Source organism: Miscanthus floridulus, chromosome 5 (genome assembly GCF_019320115.1).
Source record: "Miscanthus floridulus cultivar M001 chromosome 5, ASM1932011v1, whole genome shotgun sequence".
Classification (NCBI taxonomy): Eukaryota; Viridiplantae; Streptophyta; class Magnoliopsida; order Poales; family Poaceae; genus Miscanthus; species Miscanthus floridulus.
Window position 1 is genome coordinate 81372924 of NC_089584.1, and position 17419 is coordinate 81390342.

General features: G+C 52.8%; 1 protein-coding gene across 1 annotated transcript; it reads left to right on the top strand.

Moving 5' to 3' along the window:
- Positions 1–291: 291 nt before the first annotated feature.
- LOC136450124 (probable inactive receptor kinase At2g26730) lies at positions 292–6101 on the top strand. The gene is given in 3 exon segments (XM_066450423.1): positions 292–560; positions 562–1828; positions 5200–6101. Coding segments are annotated over 3 exon segments (2061 nt in total). The 5' UTR covers positions 292–431; the 3' UTR covers positions 5865–6101.
- The last annotated feature ends 11318 nt before the right edge of the window (positions 6102–17419 follow it).

A 17419-nucleotide genomic window follows, 5' to 3' on the forward strand; every position in this document is an offset into this window, starting at 1 on the left:
TCGTATCTTTTCAGACCACGAATGATATTTTTGTCGCGATGCACACTGATTGACTGCTTGCAGAGTAGTAGCAGTAGCAGGCCAGAGCGGCACAAGACGGCGTCACGGCTGCCGCCACTGTCCGTGCCGTCTCGATCCCACACCACACCACACTCCCCGCCACTGGCACTGTACCCGCGCGCATAAAAACACCCTACTACTACCACGCGCACGTTCCCACCTCTTCCTCCCGAAATTTCCCACCCCCGAGAAGCAATCCCAGCCCGCAAAAAGCCACCGTCCGCAGAAAAAAAAAAGCCGGCAGCGCCAGCCAGTGAGCAGAAAAGCACCACCTCCAGCTCCAGCAGCTCAAGCTCCCCCCTCGTCCCGTCCCTTCCTCCTCCCCCAATGCCTCGCCCGTAGCCGCGTCCGCAGCTCCACCGCAGGTCGCAATGGCCGGCCCCCGCGCGCCCGTAGAGGCGCTGGCGGCCCTGCTCGCGGTCGCCGCCTTCACGTGCTGCGCCGTGGCGGAGCCGCCGCCGAGCGAGCGGTCCGCGCTGCTGGCGTTCCTCACCGCGACCCCCGCACGAGCGCCGCCTCGGGTGGAACGCCTCCACCCCGGCGTGCGGCTGGGTCGGGGTCACGTGCGACGCCGCCAACTCCACCGTCGTCGAGGTGCGCCTCCCGGGCGTCGGCATCGTCGGCGCCATCCCGCCGGGCACGCTCGGCCGGCTCACCAACCTCCGCGTGCTCTCGCTCCGCTCCAACCGCGTCCTCGGCACCATCCCCGACGACGTGCTCCAGCTGCCCGGCCTCAAGGCGCTGTTCCTGCAGCAGAATCTGCTCTCCGGCCCCATCCCGTCGGGAATCCAGAGGCTCGGCGGCCTCGAGCGCCTGGTGCTCTCCCACAACAACCTCTCGGGCTCTATCCCCTTCGCGCTCAACAACCTCACCGCGCTGCGTGTGCTCAAGCTCGACGGCAACCACCTCTCTGGGAGCATTCCCAGCATCAGCATCGCGGGGCTCAGCACCTTGAACGTCTCCGACAATAACCTCAACGGCTCCATCCCCAAATCGCTCTCGCGCTTCCCGCGGGAGTCCTTCGCCGGAAACCTCCAGCTCTGCGGGGACCCGCTGCCACCCTGCAGCAGCGCATTCTTTCCCCCCACGCCATCGCCCGGGGCTAGCCCGGGCGGCGGTGGCCCCGCGCCGGGCTCCTCCAAGAAGCGGAAGCTCTCCGGCGCCGCAATCGCGGGCATCGTCGTGGGCGCCGTGGTGGTGGGGCTCCTCATCCTCATCGCCATCGTGCTCTGCGCGGTGTCCAAGCGTCGGAGTGCCGCCGCCCGCGAAGGGCCCAAGGCCGCGACATCCGCGGCGGCGGCGGCGCCGGCGGCCAGGGGGCAGCCCCCGCCGGCGTCCAGCGAGGGTGGCGGCATAACGTCCTCGTCCAAGGAGGACCTCGGAGGCGGCGCGTCCGGGTCGGCCGCGGCCGTCGCGGCCGCCGCGGCGGGCGCTGCCGTCGGGGAGCAGAGCCGTCTGGTGTTCGTGGGGAAGGGCGCCGGGTACAGCTTCGACCTGGAGGACCTGCTGCGCGCGTCGGCGGAGGTGCTGGGCAAAGGCAGCGTGGGCACGTCGTACAAGGCGGTGCTGGAGGAAGGCACGACGGTGGTGGTGAAGCGGCTCAAGGACGTGGCGGTGGCGCGGCGCGAGTTCGACGCGCACATGGAGGCGCTCGGCAGGGTGGAGCACCGGAACGTGCTCCCCGTCCGCGCCTACTACTTCTCCAAGGACGAGAAGCTCCTCGTCTACGACTACCTCCCCAACGGCAGCCTCTCCGCCATGCTCCACGGTGAGTGCCCAACCTCATCCTCTTCTTCCTCGCGCTTGCATTGCGTCGCCGTCGGGTCGCGGTCGCGCAGTCGCAGCTGCATTTGCCTGCGGCTTGCCTTGCTTGGTTTTTGCGTCGCGCGGCGCGGGCTGGGATTTTGTTTGCCGCCTTGGGACGGGAGGGACTACGGCGAGGGGAGGACCCGGCGGAGACTTGGGGATTCCAAGTCCAAGTCGTCGTCTCGGATAGCTGCCGGATTGCCACCACTCATTCATTCGCAGCATTTACCAGCTATCCGTGCGGAATTGCGCGAGGAATTCACCATCAGTCAGAGCGTCTCCTTCACAATTTATAATTTGGGCAACGTCAGATATGGTAGTACGATCTGGCAGCCCGCGTCGTCACGTCGGTACGGCGTCCGTCGCATCGCCCGCGGCGGCGCGCGTGGACGCGGAAAATTCTGCCGGAACAGGCCGGCATTGATGGCCGGCCGATCGTAGGTTGGTAGGTAGCCGCGACGGCATCGCGCTCCCCCTGGCATGTGGGCGGCGGCGGGGCTGGGGGTGGTGGTGGTGGTTCTCGCGGGCTTTTCTTCCTCCCGCTTTCTTTTTGCCGCGCTTTTCTGCGATGCGAGAGGGAGAGATGCTGATACTGCCCGACGAGGCAGTGCGGGCGGCGTGCGCGGTAGTGATGAGCCAGCGTGAGCGTGAGGGTCCTGCCTGTAAAGCCCTCCGATGGTCGCGGCCCCCTCGTGGATGGTCACGGCGGACGGATGGGATGGGTATCCATGCGCGAGAATTGATTTGTTTGTAGCCGTCGCACTGCGACCAGCAAGCCTGGCTAGAACGATCCAGAACAGCATTCCGCTACGGGCACGCTGGACACGGCCCTCCGCCGCGTGACATGGCGGATATGGGTCACGTCTCCGCGTGCCGCAGTTATTGGCACATTTGTACTGTATGTATCCCCCCTGGCTGGCGCCATATCTTGTTCCAGGTACTACTACTGCTCATTTGATCCTACATCGTCTTACATACCGACAGTAGGAAAAGGCTGGAAATATGCTCTGGGGACCGATGGCAAATGGGAAGCTGTCCGGTGCTCCACTTCACTATCCTCGCGGTACCGATGCGCACTGCTCGGCCTCGGCTCCATATGGTACGCAGAAAAATGCTCATCTGAATCGCTAGCGAGATGTGGCCCGTACTCGGTGGCACAGAAATTCCCTGTACGCGTAGCACTTTGGCGCTGGGATATGGTGGTGTATATGGTAGAGTTGTCGTGGTGGGGCGTGGCCGCGCTTGTAGCTCGCTACGTGCTGGCGACTGGCGACTTGCCGAGTTCACCTTCTTCACCCGCCTTCGTCGTCTCCGTCTGCTACCTGGGAGGACGTGGCGACGGACGGCAATGCTTGGCTGGCTCATTATTCACCTGCGTGCCCACGGTCCAAATCCAATGGACCATGGATGCACGCGCACGGCGCGCGTCCTCCGACACATCTGCCGAGCGGTGCTGCCGCCAGCCCGCCACGAAAACCGGCTGCCCGGCTGTCCATGCAACCGGAACCGGGTCAGCAGCCACTGGAACGGGGACAGCATTGACGCCGCCCCTCGACTCTTGTCTCGCCCGCCCGAAGGACCTCTCGCCCGGCCTGCATGCCTCCTTAATTGCCCGTGGCTGAAGCTTTCAGCCCACTTGACAAGGATTGGATTAAAGAGGTGACTGAGGCTGTTGCCGGTTACCCATCCTGGAAGAAATGGACCGGGACGATGGATGGATGACACAGTTGTGGTTGTGGCACCAAGAAATCACAGTTTCTCTCACTTTTACAACTGGAGTAACATGCACAAGACGTCAATGCCACTGTATTGTACTCCGTAGTTGTAGTGGTGCTGGTGCTGGTTTGGGCTGGCTGGTGCTGGTTTTTTGTGAGAGAAAAATACTATTGGCTGGTTGAATAAGCCTGGCTGAAATCAAACAGAGTGAATGCTGCCATCCAGCCATCGTCCTATGTACGTACTCTCTCCGTCCCATTGAGTTTGTCGCTCGGGAACCGGGATTGTGAGGGGGGCACGGTTTTCAAACGACAAACTCAATGGGACGGAGGGAGCACGTGCCACTGCCGTTTATAGCAGGAACGCGGTGGCGGTATACTGCCTCTGCCGTGTGTTCCTCTGCCAGTCAACGCTGTTCACTACTCCTACCATAGTACTACTACCAATTTTTTTTAGCATACTACCAAAATTTTTCAGAGTACTACTACCAAGGAGTAGTAAATTGTAACTCTGCCTCTGCACTCGGCAGTGGCTAATAAGCTCTGTTTGTGTGCAATCATGATCTGTGCTATTGTTAGTAGGAGTACGTTAGTTCATCAGCTCAGAATATTCTTTAGCAAAAAATTTCGGTGCTTAGATCTCGAAGAAGTTCGTCGATTGCTCGAGTCAAAAAAATCGCAGTTTTTCTTTGTGGGCGTGCAATTATGCATCCTACTAGTTCGGTGTTCTAGCTGGCCTGTCACGTCCTACCAGACTATCTACCAGACATGCTTATGAATGCCCTATCTGTATGGTGCACTATTCTTATTAGATTGTTTAGTATGTTCTTAATTCAGTTTTTCAGTAGACCTAATCAACCTACTACGGCCATGATTTTATCCCTTTTGTTGTGTGCATGTTGCTGCTGTCCAACCGTACTTTTCTACTTGACCAGCTGCTCATGTCTTGTCCTCTCTACTACGCTGCATGCTGGCTGCAATAGTCCACGTTGTCTGCATTCCAGTTTGCACAACGTTTGTTTAACAATATATGTGTGATCATCACGAATTCCCTGACAGCGACAAACCCCTGTGGTTTTCAGACCGCTCCAACATGATTGTCGACTAACCGGCAGAATAAACAAATCTAGTAGCACCCACAGTTTCTTATATAAGCCCTTGTTGAGTTCGCGAAAAGTTTTCTAAAAAAATGCTACAGTACCCATCACATCGAATCTTGCGATACGTGCATAGAATATTAAATGTAGACGAAAAAAAAACTAATTGCACAGTTTGGTTGGAAATTGCGAGACGAACGTTTTGAGCCTAATTAGTCCATGATGGAACACTAATTGCCAAATAAAAACGAAAGTGCTGCAGTAGCCAAATTTCCAACTTTTCACCATCCAACACGGGCTAAGTATCACGTTGTGACGTTTGTGGTTTTTAGTGCCAGCCAGCGACATGAATTTTTGTGAACCTGAACTTTTGTTTCTATGTGTAATAAAAAAAAAAACTTGTGTGCGTTGCTCAGTTCAGTTGACCCATTTGGACAGTATCAGTAAATGTTTGCGTTTCTGTTTTGCTAATTTGCCATGTTCTTGTGCTTTCTGACGGGAGTTTGTGCATCCACGCGCAGGGAGCCGAGGCTCGGGTCGGACGCCACTGGACTGGGATGCGCGCATGCGGTCCGCGCTGTCCGCCGCTCGCGGGCTGGCGCAGCTGCACACGGTGCACAACCTGGTGCACGGCAACGTGAAGGCCTCCAACGTCCTGCTCCGCCCGGACGCCGACGCCGCGGCGCTGTCCGACTTCAGCCTCCACCAGCTGTTCGCGCCGTCGACGACGCGGGCCGGCGGGTACCGCGCTCCGGAGGTGGTGGACACGCGGCGGCTGACGTTCAAGTCGGACGTCTACTCCCTGGGCGTGCTCCTGCTGGAGCTCCTGACGGGCAAGTCCCCCTCGCACGCGTCGCTGGAGGGCGACGGCACGCTGGACCTGCCCCGGTGGGTGCAGTCCGTGGTGCGGGAGGAGTGGACCGCCGAGGTGTTCGACGTCGAGCTGGTGCGGCTGGGCGCCAGCGCCGAGGAGGAGATGGTCGCGCTGCTGCAGGTGGCCATGGCGTGCGTGGCCACGGTCCCCGACGCGCGGCCGGACGCCCCCGACGTGGTCCGGATGATCGAGGAGATCGGCGGCGGCCACGGCGGCCGGACGACGACGGAGGAGAGTGAGGGCGTGCGGGGCACGTCGGAAGGGGAGCGGTCGCGGTCGGGGGGCACGCCGCCAGCCGCCCCGACGCCGTGACGCAGCTAGCAGGGTAAAAGGTTCTCTTCTTGGCCTGATTAAATTGCATAGGTTCGTGGTGCCTGTATGCCAGTGGACAGTGGTATTCTGTTTCTTCTTCGTTTTTGTTTTCGCTTCTTTTTTTTTCTTTTTTGTCTTTCCAGGGCATTGTTTTGTTGAATCAAATTTTCTTTTTTCTTCTCCCTCTCTCTCTTTCAGGCTTCATTCATCCAAGTAAAAAAGTGTAATTTTTCTTCAGCTTCTCTATGCTCCTTTGTGATTGATGCTTCAAACTGGCTCCAAACTTGCAGCAGGCGAGTCTAATCATCGGTAGGCCTCTATGGCTTCATTCCATGCTACGTGCCCCACCACCAACATCTTGTTGCCGCTCGCTTGTGTGTCACTCAAACTCAAGCCTACGATATGACGAAATGCCTTGCCCTTCACTCACGGCGTGACAGTGAAGCTACATTGCTTTCACATCATTTCTCGGAGACAATCCAACTCCACGGCCGCAGCACAACACAGCAGAGGCCGGTGTCGACACAAGTCGAACAGAAACGGGCGTTCTCTTGGGCTCGTGGCTGTGCCATGTGTCATGTGTGCCCCGGGTGCACTGTGCGCGCACAACGACCTGAGCCCTGAGCCTGAGACCACGTGGAGACACCATCTCTTCTCTGCGTGATTCTACCGGGCACGACTCGCGAATCAGCGGCGGTCAACTAGAGTCTAGAGAGATGAAGCTGCGCCCCCAACCCCCGACCCAACAACTTGCTCCAATCCGACAGGGCGCGGGACCGGCGCGCTAGCCTGGCTGACCGGGCGTTTTCACTCTTCCAGGTCCTTTGGCTCATCGTCCGTCCTGCATCGGCATCGGCGTCCCCATCCCGTCCATGTCCTGTGCTGCTCTCTCTGTGTGCCCCTTGGCAAAAGACACCCGTAGCCCCATCCCGCCGCTGCCACATGCCACGGCTCGCTGCGCCCCCTGCCCTGGGAACCGTCCTGTGGCCTGTGGGGATGGACCGGGACTCCTCTCGTTTCCTCAAGAAAGATGCATTTACCGGCCTTGCATGCAGCATGCCTTTGAAGAAGGCATGTATACAGTGCCATTCTTCTGATGATGAAGAACGGGGCTGTGTTGTGTCCTGGCGCGGTGGCCCATGCAGGCCCCGGGTTCGCTGGCCACTGGCCACTGGCCACTGGGCAGCTCATGATCGGATCTATGAGTACTCCGACAGCTTCGTTTACGTGGTTTATAAGCCAACTGATACTGTTTTATTATGAAAGAGAAACACCGTATCATAGCTGATAAGCATGGTTAATACGATCAATCAAATAGATGTACATTCCCCAGCATGAGGCCTCCCAGCAAAACATAACAAAATCGCACCAGGGCAACTGGGGGCGGCAGGCAGAGTGACAGAGAGTAGCAGTCCTCTCACAGAAGGAGGTTGGCGGAGGAGGACGGGTGATGGAACGGCAACCTGGGCTTTTTCCCCGCCGGAGACACATGGTGGGGCTGCGCTTCGGCTACCCGCCATCGTCCGTCGTGCCTCCGCACTGGACGGGGCCCGGGCGCCCACTCCTCACGTGGCGCCTTGCTAAAGCCTGGCCCGCCCTGGCTTTCGCCCTGGGCCGCGTGTCGAAAGCGGGCAGCCGTCGAGCGGCAAGGCAACCCTGCTCCTGCTGCTCGCTCGGCGCAGCGGCCGTGCCCGGATGATAAAGCATTGAGCGTGACCTGGAGCCTCCGGTAAAAATGTAGGGAACCCACTGAAAACTCTTTTCTGAAGGCTTCTTCGTTCTTCCTCACCAGATCCCGTAAACGCAAACGGAAGGAGTTACGGTCGATTATATTTGTATATATAAGATCGATGTTCATCTGACGAACATTGCAAAAGTTTGAAGATTCTGAAAATTAAAAGTGACCATATGCTCCTGCACTATCTATTTATCATCTGACAAAAAAGAATAAATAATTCTTGCAATTATTCTGCTCCTTTATTAGAAAAAGAAAGATATGTACAGTACAGCGGCAATTACAGTTCTCACTATGGATGTATATAGTTAATCTATTGTCACTTGTCATCAGGACAGTGATTAGCCAATAGCATCTAGATCAACCTTGCCTTTTGAAATTCCCAAAAGGGACCAGCAGGGAGCGCACAGCCTGCTGATCCCAAATTGAGCAAACTGGACAGCCATCACAATTGCAGCACATTTCACAACAGTCAACACGATATACATTTCATAAGCCAAACAGTATGCTTTTTGGTGCAAATAATGCAAACATCTGTAGCTGCAAGCTTCCAGAGGATGCCAACACAAACAGCGCCGCTGTTTGCACGCTGTACCGTGCTCTGTAGGGTGCTCGTTTTCTGAATGGAACCTTCTGGCCTCATGAAAATGCCACTCAAAGGCAGATCCAGACTCCATTCCGCATCAGCGATGTCAGCATAAGCGTGAAAGAGATGGTACTTCATACAACCTGTCTGTGTTCGCCACACTAGATATCTACTTCAGAAACACTGTTGATAAATATGGGATATTTCAGTCTGTGCAATGCCATATAACTATGTCCAACTATATGTCCAGTTCAAATGCGGTCACCAAAAACAGCTTTTCTGAAAGTTACAGCCAATGGTGTAAGTTTGATGCTTATCACAGGAAATTTGGAAGAGTTGCAGATCTGGAAAATCTAAACTCACGCAGCAAAAATGTAACCATATGATCAACACTAAAATCTTCTAACTTTTACCCAAAAGAATAAAAGATATGTGTGAGCTAATTACACTTCACAGTATGGGTATATTATTGTTCTAGTGTCTCAACTGTAACAAGGATTGCAACAGCTGTTTGCCCATAGAGTCCTCTGACAATTCCCAAAATGGCCCAGCACAGAGTGTAGATTCTAATCCAAAATTGGGCAAACTGGGCTGACATAACAAAGGGGCAACACCTCCCAACATGTTATCCATAGTCACAGTGCGACATTTCTGCAAACAGTTCAAACATCTGTACCTTCAAGCTTTAGAATGAGCTCTGCACAACAACAAACAGCAGCACTGTTTTCTTGCTGGCCCGGGCTCTTCCAGGTGCTCGTTTCCTGATTGGAACCTTCTGATCCCTAGAAAATTCCTCTCCAATGGATGCACAGTCCATACCATACGTGTATGTTGCTGAGCACAAACCTGTCTGTGTTAGTAACGTTAGATATTTACTTTCCAACCATCATGAATACTTCAGTATGTGCAACCTGGTATAATCATTTACAGTTGCATGCCCTATAGCAGTATAGCATCAGGAGCATTTTGTGGTATATTTACTTTCCAACCATGATGAATACTTTAGTAAACCATACATTGTGTCTCTGTCGTCAAATCTACTATACATGTTCAGAAGTGACTGTATGACGGATTTGGACAGCAGCAGACCCTTTTTAACAACACACGCATGAATTGCCTTCCCATAATCTTCAGAAGCTGCTGTTTTAACAGCAAGGATCGCTGATGAATAGATTGTTGGACTCGGTGCTGACTCTACTTCCTGCATCTTGCAACATATATCTGTTACCTCCTGATGCATGCCATTTTGGGATAAGGCACTTATTATCAAGCTCCAGGTGCGCAGATTGGGCCGAGTTTTCGTCAGAAGCATCTCACTGAATATGTCTAGAGCCTCTTCAAATTGACCATTCCGTATGAAAAGCAGAAATTACTAAATCCCAACATGCTGCACTTGGGGATATGCCTTCGAGCTGCATCTGATTCAAAAGATTCCGAGCCTCACAATTCATACCACAATCAACATAAGCAGAAATCACTGATTTCCAGATGACCATGTTAGATTGATCTCCACCAGTTGGTCCAACGGCCAATTAGACCCTTGATCTGCGCCCTGATCGGGGGTGCTCAGCCGTTCTCCTGTCTGATGGGCCCCCGTCGCGCAGCGCTATAAAGAGTAAGGTGGGGGGCCGGGGCGCATTGAATGAGGTACATTACCAAAGTCCTTTATCTAAGTAGAGTTTTTCCCGCTAGATCTGCACCTAGAGGTCCTATCAGTACTATCAATGATATCGGAGCATGGTCCTAGTGTGTAAATCTAGTCTTTGGGGTAGAAATCACGAAGAAATTCAAAAGGAGACGATTCGAATCAGATTGAAACCCCAAATCCAAAACCCCAACCCTAACCCTAACCCTAGGAAGTAAAGATGGAGAAGGGGAGGGCCTACCCAGCTCTTCCCGCCGCCATCACCACCGTCGTCGCGCGGGAAGAAACCCTCTGTCGCGTGGGCAGAACAGGCCGAGCCGCCGCTCGACACTGGGTCACCGGCGCGCGGGCTTAGAGCGCCGGCACAGGACCGCTCGATGGCGGCGCGCTCACCCACTGGGAAGCGCGCGCTCCGGCGAGGGGACCCGCGGCGGCGCCGCACTCTTCTTCTCCGACGTCTGTTGCACTGAGGAGAAAGGGGAGGAGCTAGGGTTTAGGGAAGAGCCCCACTGCAGCGCGTATGGGGGAATAGGGCAACGTCGCCCAGACCGCTCGACGATGGCGCACTCAGCCTAGGGCGAGCTCACGCGCCGACGAGGGGACCGGCGCCTGCGCCACTCCGCTGCTCTCGCTTTTCCGCCGTGGCGTGGAGAGAAGAGGGAGGGAGAAGAGAAATGACTTAGGGTTTGGGTGAACCGGCCGCTGTGGCGTTTTGATTTCGCGATGAGCGCGGATGGCCGTCCGATGCGATCCAACGGCCGGCGTCGCTCGGGCCAGAATCAGCCCATGCGGGCAAGCGAATTCCCGACCCAGGCCTAGGTTACGGCCTGGGTGCGGGGTAGCGGGCGCGCGCGCCATGTTGAGCCACCGCTGGGCCGCGCACGCGGACGCGAAACAGACTGGGCCACGTACTGTTCTGACAGGCCGGGCCAAATGAATAGTAAACACTGAGTTTTTTGTTTATTATTTTCATAAGCAAATTTTGATGATTTTTTGTCTAGTTTCAATCTCTGTCCAAATTAAAGATGGCAATGGGGGACCCGATCCTCGATTCCCCGCGTGAAAACCCTAGTTTGGTTTTGGATAATTAATGAAACCTAGCACTAACCTTTGTAATGAGTTGTGATATGAGCTAGGTTGGTGCAATCCAAGTAATTGAGCAAGATGAGGTCCATGGTGATGAAGGTGGACATGTGTTGATGATGATCAAGCTCAACTTGAAAACAGAAGAAAGAGAAAACAAAAATCGAGATGATTAAGGCAAAGGTATATGATAGGTTTTTGTTTTGCACTCAAGACACCATAGAGGGTGTGAGTGACTTAGGATCGATAGTCGTACTATAAAGAGAGAAATCTTTGGCTAAACGGTTTATCAAGTGCCACTAGGTGACATGATTTTTGTATATGCATTTAGGAACCTAGTGTGCTAACTTTGACCATTGTAAAATGCTTTGAAAAATACTAACACATGTGCACACAAGTTCTACACTTTATGGTTAGCAAGTTGGAAGCAATGGTGAAGAGGTTGTGGACTTAGAAAAAGAAAAGGAGGAGCTGCACGTCGACCGGACGCTGGACACGTCCTGACCGGACGCTGGCCAGGCGAGTCCGGTCATTTATAGCAAGGAGGTGTTGCTGGCCGAGGAGGCTGAGGAGCGACCGGACGCTGCCTTCTGCGCGTCCGGTCACTTGTTGGATGGTGACACGATGGCGCGACCGAACGCGTAGGGGCCATGTCAGGTCTGTGCTGGCGTATGGTGACGTCAATAGTGTTCGCACGTAGACAGGAGCTGTGCAAGGACCAGACGCTAGGCGCGTTAGGTCACCTCTGACCTGACGTATCTAGTCAACAAAAAACCCCTCGGGGTGCTTACTAGACTCGACCGGATCTTGAGTTACATGGTGTCAGGTCATTTTCTCAGGCGTGTCCGGTCATAACTTAACCGTTGGGGAGTCAGCTACTAAGCATTGAAGTTGAACGGACGATGTTGAAAGGCATGACATGTGGACAACATCGGGTGACCGGACTCACCCGACCAGACGCAGGGCAGCGTCCGATCAGCCCGCGAGCAGAGCAACGGCTCTATTTCAAGGGGCCATCTATAAATAGTTGGAGGCCGGCTTGGGGCTCATATTCTTGGTACTTTGACATTCCTAACATCCTTGTGAGCCTAAGCAAATACCTCCCACTCATCTCTATCATTGATTCTTCATCATAGTGAGATTGGGAGTGATTCCAAGTGCATTTGCTTGTGTGATTGCATCTAGTGGCACTTGAGGATCATTGTGGCTGTAGATTTCTTGTTTCTCTTGGTGGTTGCCACCACCTAGATGGCTTGGAGCAGTGGAGGAGCTTCAGCACGAGTTGGTGATTGTTCGTGGCCGGCTCCGGTGATTATGAGGGGTCTTGTCCCTTTTCCGGCGGAGAGCCGAAAGTTAACTCTAATGGATTGCTCGTGTCATTGAGTTACCTTACTTTTGGGTAGGTTCTTGCGATGTCTAATTGTGTGGACAAGGTTCGTGCAACACCTCTTAGCCGCCGAACCACCAAGTGTTGGTCGACACAACGAGGACTAGCGTACCGGCAAGCATGTGAACCTCAGGAGAAAAATTGGTTGTCTCTTGTTATCTCTTGCCCTTTGGTATTCTCCCAGTGATTGAATTGTCATTCATCTTATGATTGGTTCACTCCTCTATGCGGTGGTATAATCATCTTACTTACTCATTTACATTCTCACAAACTAGTTATAGCAAGCTCTTTAGTGTAGCTAGAATTGAGAGCTTGCTTTGTAGCTTAAGTTCATTTAGTGGAGCTCTTTAGTGTAGCAAGTTTGAGATCTTTTAGTGAGTAGCAACTTAGCTCTTGTGTGTGCCTAGTGATTATAGCAACTATAATTGTTTGGATAGGTGGCTTGCAACCCTAGTAGAGCTAGATCAAAATTACTTTACGCCGTTTGTCATACTAATCAAATTGCTCTAGTGATCTTGTAGATTTTTTAAATAGGCTATTCACCCCCCTAGACATATTAGGACCTTTCAAGTGGTATCGAAGCCGTGGTCATGGTTTGATTGAAGCCATGGTCAATGTTGCGAGTACAATTTGAGCCGTGGTCATGGTATAATCATAGCATGTGCCATCAAAGAAAGATGGCTCAAATTGTGTTCAACCATGTGGGGGGCAAACCACCGTTCTTTGATGGCACATGCTATGATTATTGAAAGAGAAAGATGAAGATGTATCTTGGTTCAATCAATGATCAAGTATGGGATGTGACCGAGAGTGACTGTGCCATCATTGATCCTGACAATCTCACCAACAAGACAAGGCCAATGTGGTAGAACCGCCCGAAATAACACACTTACAGAGGCGCTCGTCTTCCACCAGACACTAAGCACCCCGAAAGCAAGCTACAACAGGCAGTATCCGTCGGGCACACCCCAGGGGAGAGCTCGAAAGATCCACATTTTCCCCCAAGGATCCAATAATGAGAACGAGTTACAATACTTAATCCATTTCATACATCAAAAGTTCGTAAAAAGTACATTATTATATTTCCAAAGTCAGAGTGCAGAATATTTAACAGCGGAATAAAAATAAACATCTAGCAATGAAGAACAAGGATCCATCTGTGCCCACCAGAAGAATCCTCCACACAATGGTACTCCTCAAGCATTACCTGCAACAGGGGTAAATAACCCTGAGTACACAATGTACTCGCAAGACTTATTTGACTAGTGGGAATAGTTTCCCGACTCCAAGGGATATGCAAAGCTTTATGGGTTGCTGGTTTCCTCTTTGTGGAAAACAATACTAATAGTGAATCCTTATTTATGTAATTATTAGTAGCCATGATTAATTGATTATTTAGCCATTCTATGTAAGCACATGTTCTACTTCCAAGCAAGAGTTGAGCAATCAGTTCCATTTCATCACCTTCTATCTTTTAGTTCTTACTACGGTGCTAGACCCAAAACAAGCCATACTGGATTGCCCGGCGATTCGCAAATCAATGCACCCAGCTAGATACCCCAAAAACACATGCCCCGCTTATACCCCAGGCATAAGCAGGACCAACCCATTACCCTCCTGTCATGGGGTCCAGGTCCCCGTCCAAACTTGGACTCCAAACCCCCGCTCCTAAGTCCCGAACTTAGTGCGGTGCAAAGACCTCCACCATCCCTGTCTCTAATCAGTCGGTCCAGAAAGAGCTGGAACCCACGACAAGAGAGCAACATGTCTTCTCTGCGCCCATACCCAAGTATGTGCTCAGGATAATAAATCTATGACTTGCCTCGAGACTTATGCAATGGTCGATCCTTAACCAACACAGACAGGGAAAAAGTGTAACCAAGCTATGCCCTGTTGGCCGCAGGACACAACCTCTTACACCCACCAGTACCCAAACCATATCCCTGTCCGGTCACAATTTTTCCTTTCCATCATTTATCATGAGTGATCATAATTATCACATATTGTGAGTAACGGCAGGTTACTCACGCTACCGAGATCCTGAGGATAGCAGCTACTCGACCTATACTAGTAGGACTCATAGGTAGATATATTTATGCATGTAGTTTTCATAAAATGCCTGTAACATAAATGCACATCATATATATATTCAGTGATCATAAAATATGGGTTATGCACTGGGGCTTGCCTTGGGTAGGCGGTGGGTCAACAAGGTCAGCACCAAAAGGCTCTGGATCTCCTCCTCATACTCTTCAATGACCTCCTCATAGTCCTGTTCGTCCACGGGCACGAACTCTACCAACTCGTGATCTACATGCATGAAATGATGATGCAACACTTAGTAATATGGCAACAACAACTCTTAAAATAAAAATACGTCTATCAAGCTACTAAGCGAGTTCTACCGACTAAGGTGCTAAATTACCTACTGTTAACACTAACAAGTATACCGCATAACATATATTATCTTCGCAACTAAAGGTATTCTTACTCTTAATAGCAATTTACTCTATATATGATTAAACAGGGGTACTAGCTACTCTATTTATCAACCTACTCTAGGGCTACAAAAATTACAGTGAGTACATAATAATCTAATGATCTTACTGTAAAAATTTCATGGCTAAAGCTATCACCGATTTGCCACAAAATTTCCTACAATATTAAGATAAGTAGTATTAAGCTTCCTAAATTGAATTTATGAACCTATCATTAACATAGATAACTGTAAACTAACTACACTAACATATAGATGGCATTTTTGTGAACCTAACAAATTTTGTTTCACTATTTTTGGACATCTACAGAATTTACTATCATTTTTCAAAATTCTGCTCAAAACTAAATTGAATAAATATTTGTTAAGTCACTGGAAAATGAAAAACCGATTTCTACCCGCGCGGCCCACGAGCGAGCGGCTCGGCCCGCTCCACCGCCTCGTGCACGCACACGCGCAGCACATCAGCGTGGCCCAGCGCGGCACGGCCCACGCGCGACAGCAGCCCAAGGAGGGAAGACCCACGCGCGCGCTGCGTTATGCAAAAGAGCCCTCGGCTTCCAATCAAATGGAACCGCAGTCCTTTACACTATTCTCCTCTCACTGACTCTCGCACTTAACCCCCCCGTTCACTTTAAATTCGTGTTACAAAGTCCCTGGCCAGAACTCAGTAGAGGCCGTGGCATCTCTGGTCAAACACCGGCAACCACGGGCCTCCTCGGCCTCAACCAACACCTCCCTAGCACTCTACTAGCGAAGCGCCATCGATAGAGGTATCATACACTAAAAACGGTGTAGCGCATAGGTGTGGCCATGCACCGCGGTGGGGTCTGGTGGCGACAACACCGTCGCCGGTGAAATCACCTAACACCACGCTACCATCACTACCTAGACTCCATGCCTAGCGTACTGGTAACATCCCAGAGGTCCTAGACATACCTGTTCTATTCCCAAATGAGCCGGCATCGTACACCACATCTACACTATGCTCGCCGGAGGCGACCACGCGCTCTGACGAGCCTTGGCCCTAACCGACTCAATCACCTAATGTTGGTGTTCTGGACCGGCGGGCCCTCAACCAACTAGTAAAAACGTGCTGCGTGCCCCTAATCTCAGATGGTGACGCAAAGAGACACAAGATTTATACTGGTTCGGGCAATGGGTGCCCTACGTCCAGTCTAGGAGATCGACCTTGTATTCCTTGCACCGAAATGCTCGTAGTAGGGGGTTACAAGCAGGGCGAGAGAGGGAGCTAGTCCTAGGTCTCTGTGCGGAGCGGCGTAGATTGCTTGAGATGTTGATCTCAGGCGGCGAAGAAGCGTGCGTGTTATAGAAAATCGAGTGTGTGTTCATCTACCTCATGAGTTTGTTCGCTCCCCAAAACTGGCCCAAATCCCTCGCTTTTATAGTTGAGGGGGGGACAGGGGTGATACATATGTTAGCTACATGGTCATGCGAATAGAGGCTGCATGTCTGTGCCCTATAGCCTAGTACTGTGGCGGTATGGTTGATGGAGTGGTCCTGCCCTTGAAGCGCTGGAGCTATGCGCCGGTCACATCCGGACTTTGTGCGCAGTGCCATCGTAGGGGGCTCGGTAGGCGTGAATCCTGAGGTTGCCGAGACCTTGAAGTAGACTGCCGAGGCGTGGCGGGAGCAGTTGGTTCTGTACACTGATTCCGAGGCTATAGCAACCTGGACTTGACTCCGCACGCCGCGTTGTTTTTGGAGCAGGGGTTAGGTCGCACAGTGCAGTACAGGCGCCGGTCGTGGGCACAGTATCGAGCACAGTGGTCGATAACCCCTGTCCAGTCCCGGACGGCGTGGCATCAATGTGACTAGCGTCCAGTCAGCCACGCCGCTATGTCGAGTCGTCGTGCGACTGTCATCGCGGGAGTAGTTGAACGCGCCGGTCGGACGTGACGTTTTATCCAAGAAGTTGGTCGAGGCGGAGGCGACAGGGTTGTTTCACCGAGCTGGCCTTAAGCGAGGCAGAGAATCAACGTCTCGTCCAAGGCTACACGCGTGGGGCCTCGAGCGAGATGGAGAATTGGTTCCTCGGCCGAGACCCTTCGCGCGAGGCCTCGAGCGAGACGGAAAACTGGTGGGCCATCCAAGGCCTCTCGTGCGAGGCCTTGAGCAAGGCGGAGATTTGGTTGGCCGTCGAGGCCTTCCGTGCGAGGCCTCTAGCGATGTTTAGCTAACAGTTGTCCCTTGGCTTTGAGTTTTATGGGTTCTAAGCGATTTTTTTTATTGTTGCTTAGGGGACCCCTTCTCGTGGTACCCGACAGTAGCCCCCAAGCCTCAGGGAGAGTGTGAGCGCTCTCTTTGAGGTTTTGTCGAGACTCAGCTCACAGCAGCTCTTGGCGGGATGATGTTCCGTACTCGAGGCCTCAGTGGGTGCGCGCGAGCGCACCCACCGGGTGTAGCCCCCGAGGCCCTAGAGGAGTGAATTTATTCCTCCACAGGCTTTCCTTGTGTTGTGAGAGGGGTTTTATTGTGTTTGCCGGGCCTGTGAGTGTGAGTTCGAGTCACTGAGCCTCAGCAAGGTTGTAGGAAGAGCCCCCTAGCCTCTGCGCGGAGTGAGAGGGCCGTCAGAGGTTCCCCTGGCTTTTTGTGCGGCCC